This window comes from Diaphorina citri, unplaced genomic scaffold (assembly GCF_000475195.1).
Source record: "Diaphorina citri unplaced genomic scaffold, Diaci psyllid genome assembly version 1.1 scaffold318, whole genome shotgun sequence".
Classification (NCBI taxonomy): domain Eukaryota; kingdom Metazoa; phylum Arthropoda; class Insecta; order Hemiptera; family Psyllidae; genus Diaphorina; species Diaphorina citri.
The window spans coordinates 9,064-13,567 of record NW_007377753.1 but is presented as its reverse complement, the minus strand read 5'-3'; the positions used below and the strand labels follow the sequence as shown (position 1 = coordinate 13,567).

The window sequence follows — 4,504 nt, the reverse complement described above, 5'->3', positions numbered from 1 at the left end:
GGCTAGGAAGGAAATACAGTTAATGTATATCATTATTTTCCATACTTGCCCTGCCTGATTAATATAAGCCACAGCAGCACAGGACCAGGACAGTGGGAGACAGACAGGGAGGGTATCTTGCGGCTGAGGATAGGCGCAGTGTTGGCGGACCAGCGTGGATGGAGGATTCGGGAGAGGGGTTGGGTAAGTCTGACATGAAAGTAGGACGAACTCGTACTTGTTTAGAGATGAGAAGGACGTATAGACGAGCTTGGGAGAATGAGTGCCGCAGGCTTTCCACTTCTTCAAGATGTAGCCGTACGGTCCGGAGGGGGATGGTCTTATGGGTATCTGGCGCCTAAGAAGGACGCGCATACGAAGGGACCCTGACGTAGTGCAGGATTGGTTCAAGATGAGGAGTTACTATTGTCGGACGAACGTGAAGCCGACTCGGATGTGGTGGGTGCGTCGCGGCAGGCGTTTGGGTGCATGGAGGCTGATGGTGCACTGGAGTGCACTGCAGCGGCAGGGGCCGGGGCAGGACTTGCTTATAATGGACGATGAGTGAGCGCATCGTAGTGTCTGCGCTCCCCGAGGAACCGAAGTCGGGTACGGAAGAAGTATGGGAGGAGCAGGACGACGATGAAGAACGGTAACGAGTTACAATGAGAGACGGGGTTAAAGAGGAGTTCTACAATAATGAATGAGAGTAAGCGACTTGCTGCTTATGGCATCTGTTAGAAGGAGAAGAAGAAAAGAAGCCATGGAAAGGGATAAGTGTTATCCGCAGCGCAAAGAACAGTCAGGAGGGAAGTTGCCGTCGAGGAGAGGCAGCATGGGAGCAAAGACTGATAAGGAAAAGAGTGAGGGTTTGCAGAGACGGTAGAAGTGGTAACAAGTAGTTACGGTTACTCCTAAAATTTTGGGGTTCAATTTTGAATAAAAGGTATAACTTTACTCGTTGGGAAAAAAGGTCATGTATGAGTTTTACTCTGCCATAAAATAAAATAAATAATTAATACAACAGTCCAAGACAGCAGGTGGATCTAGAAAACGGGAGACTGATATAGTTCAACGCGTACAATGACCTTTCTTCGGAGGCGGAATTAACTCATACGGTTTTTTCGGGACATGGGAATAAACTCACCGTTTCCCCACCGTTCTTGATATTGCTCTCCTCAATGTACTTTTCAACACACGATTATGTTAATTAGCCTATCCGTAATCCACTCACCAGTTCGCGCCTTGCACGGCGCGGAGACCCGGGTGTCGATTCTCCGGCGGGGTCAAGAATTTGTATTCATTCCCAATTGATTTGATTCCGTGACTGGCTCGTTGCGGGCCCACTCAGCCTCGTGAGGAAAAATGAGTAGGCTTATGACCATATATATGCGGCATAGCGACCGGTGCAGCCAGCATGGTAGGGTAAACATTGGTTGTTAGGATTATTGAGATTTTGTGGAAATATCCTACAATGCTTGCAGTGAGCCACCAAAGTTAGTGACATAATAACACAAGAAACTGCGATTTACTTTATTTCACTCACCGCACATAGTTGGCATTGATATAATCCTCGGCTCACTCGTCGCTTCGGCCGCCGAGGCAGAGTCGCAACCCGGGTCTCCCGGAATGGGGAATCACGTTGGCGTAGCGATTCTTATCTTCGTCCTGGCGGCAATTCGTCGGGGCCCGCCACACTGGGTGGTGGGGATGGTGGAAGAATTCGGCCGCCAGACTCGCGGGGATCTCTTGCGATAGGAACTGCGAGGCAACGTCCTGGGAACGATTAGGCAGGATGGCGTGGGACACTCTGAGGGGAAGAAAACAAAGAAAATGAGTCAGCCAGCCTAGGTTAGCGTTTGGTTGCGTGCGGCGGCACTGCCTTGTAAGCGCTAGGCCGCGGGTTCGATTCCCGCCCGGGGCGCATTTTATCCTGATGGGATAATGGTTTGTTTTCGGAACGGCTGGCTTTCTCCTGATATCCTATCTTCCTTATCTCTTCGATTTCGGGACGATAAGACCATAGCAGTTTACAGTTCCCTCTGTCAAAACCTCCTTTTTCTTTTTCCTTTAAAAAAAGAAAAAAAACTCTTCTCAATTAATATTTCAAAGTGTTTTTTTTTTTCGAACTCTTCTCGGAAACGAGGCCCAAGTTAGAAATGATGAGATCTACTACCCGCTGAGCCGTTGTCAGTGTTTTTCTGGCGCACCTGTATAACTTCACCGGATCGTCAAAGGCCGGGTTCCCATAGGACCCGCTTGGACACGCTCTGTCGACGCTTACGTCGCGTACTGTTATACACAGACACATTGTCCAAACTATAGTCGTCCAGTGATAACTGGGATACAGCGTTGCCGGTTGTTGAAGCTGCGCCCCTTCTTACGCATGATGAACTGCAATCATTGGAAAACAGCGACAAATTATCTGTAAAATTTTTTACGGACTCAACTTTTTGACAATAATGAACAATAGAAAAAAAAAACTATTTCTTCTTTTTTTTTTCAATAAAGCGCTTTAACACTACGAGGTCATTCGCGCTGACTTCGTTTTATATTCTGACTTAGGTGAATAATACATTTAAATGTGACGATCGCGCATCCTACAAAGGTTCTCAACACGGAATCTTGGTCATGTAGTTTTCATCAGTAACATAAATGGGTTTCTTCAAATTAAACTTGATCGAGCAGCAAGGGCCACAAGGTAAACTTAGACCCTTGACCCTTGACTAATTAATGGAGTGTGTCTGAAGTCTGAAAGGCATGTGGTGTGTTCCACAATCCACTCGACCCCAAGGTAACTAGGTTGTTGTTTGTTGTTGTTGTTTTTTTTTTTGTTTTTGATTTTGTTTTTTTTTTTTTTTTTTTTTAATATTTATTATTCTTTATTTTTCACTAAGACAGAAAATAAACAACGAAAGTGACAAAAACAAAGAAAGAGTGAGGGAGGGAAAAAAAAAATGGAATTAAGACAAAATATTATGTAAAAAAAAGGAGAAATATCCTTTTTTTCCCACTTTCTTTTTTTTTTTCTAATATCGACCCCAAGTAACTAAATATTGAAAGTAACTTACCAGTAGAATCAGTATAATGACCAAACACACCATGGCTAAAGTAACTTACCAGTAGAATCAGTATAATGACCAAACACACCATGGCTACACTTGCTATCACAATGGCCGCTATAATACGGGGCGAGGTTTCAGGTCGTCTCGTCTCAGTACCTGGATCGTATACTTCATCCCGGATTGGCTCTTCCCCTATCAGATGAGCATCTGAGATCTGTAAAGTAGGAAACAAGTAAGGATTTAAGTACTCATTGAAATATGAAAAAAATCTGGTGTAAACATCACACGACTTTCCTTATCCTATTGAATGATGCTTATTTGAGTGTTCTTTTACCCTAACATTTACAATATCTCTAACCGTTTAGTCGATATAGCTGAAAACCGCCAAAAAGCGGTCAAAATACCGCCAACCGCAGCACCTATTTTAACCAAACGTTTTGTGTTGCATCCTTGTCACATTTGTGAACTACATACCAAATTTCAAGTCTCTAGCTTATACCGTTCCCGAGATATTGTTAAATTACACCGAAAACCGCCAAAAAGCAGTAAAATGCCGCCAAGCGTTACACCGGTCTTAACCAAAAGTTTCGTGTCGCATCCTTGTCACATTTGAAAGATACATACCAAATTTCAAGTCTCTAGCTCTTACCGTTCTCGAGATATTTCGTTTACAGACAGACACACACACACACGGACCAATGGCTGAAACTTTGCATTTAGGCTCTAGGGACCTCAAAACGTGTTTGGCACTAAAAACTGACCATCGAAAATTTGACCCGACTACATTACTTTCCTTCCTATAGGATAAGGAAAGTAAAAAAATGATTATAAATTGGGTAGGAGGTAGGGGAAGATTTGAGGGTGGGAGAGAGGGGAGAATGAGGTAGGTTTCGGCTAGAAATTAAATACAAAATTTGAATCCCAACATGGTTTCTCTTATCCTTATCTTTTATTGTACACACGTTTTGATTACCTTTGGATTCCTACCACGTTGAGAGAGAGAGAGAGGGAGAGGGAGAGAGAGAAAGAGAATGTTTAAAACTTTTTTTTTTGTCCCTCAAAAAGTTCAAAAATCCCATTTGCGTTTTACGTTCAGGAGTTTTTGGAAAGAAAATAGAATACAATGAAAAATAATAGAATAGAATACACCGTGTTTAAATGTTTATCTTGCTGAGATAGGACTAATAAAAAGTGTCTTTAACCCCACCCTCGCAGTCTAATCGAGGTCAGACATTTTATAAGGTACCTACACAGAGAAAAAAATTAGGGATATGGTGCCACAAGTTAGGGTGGAAGAACTCTATTATTGGATCATTAGTTTTTATCTCTTAGGTTGTTGGAATGCTACATATATTAAAGTGTCGAGCTGCCTGACCTAGGGTACCGTATAAGAGTGCCTGAACCCAGTATAATGGAACAACTTGCTCAAAAAAAAAAAAAAAAAAAAAAAAAAAAACGGC

General features: G+C 43.0%; 1 protein-coding gene across 1 annotated transcript in view; it reads right to left on the bottom strand.

Moving 5' to 3' along the window:
* LOC103507495 overlaps positions 1-4,504 on the bottom strand; it is a gene marked incomplete at its 5' end in the record, with an annotated part of 21,165 nt that overhangs the window by 7,914 nt on the left and 8,747 nt on the right. The window contains one exon of the mRNA XM_026822343.1: positions 3,100-3,258. Within this exon, the coding sequence (XP_026678144.1) occupies positions 3,100-3,258 (159 nt within the window). The remainder of the gene's footprint in view (positions 1-3,099; positions 3,259-4,504) is intronic.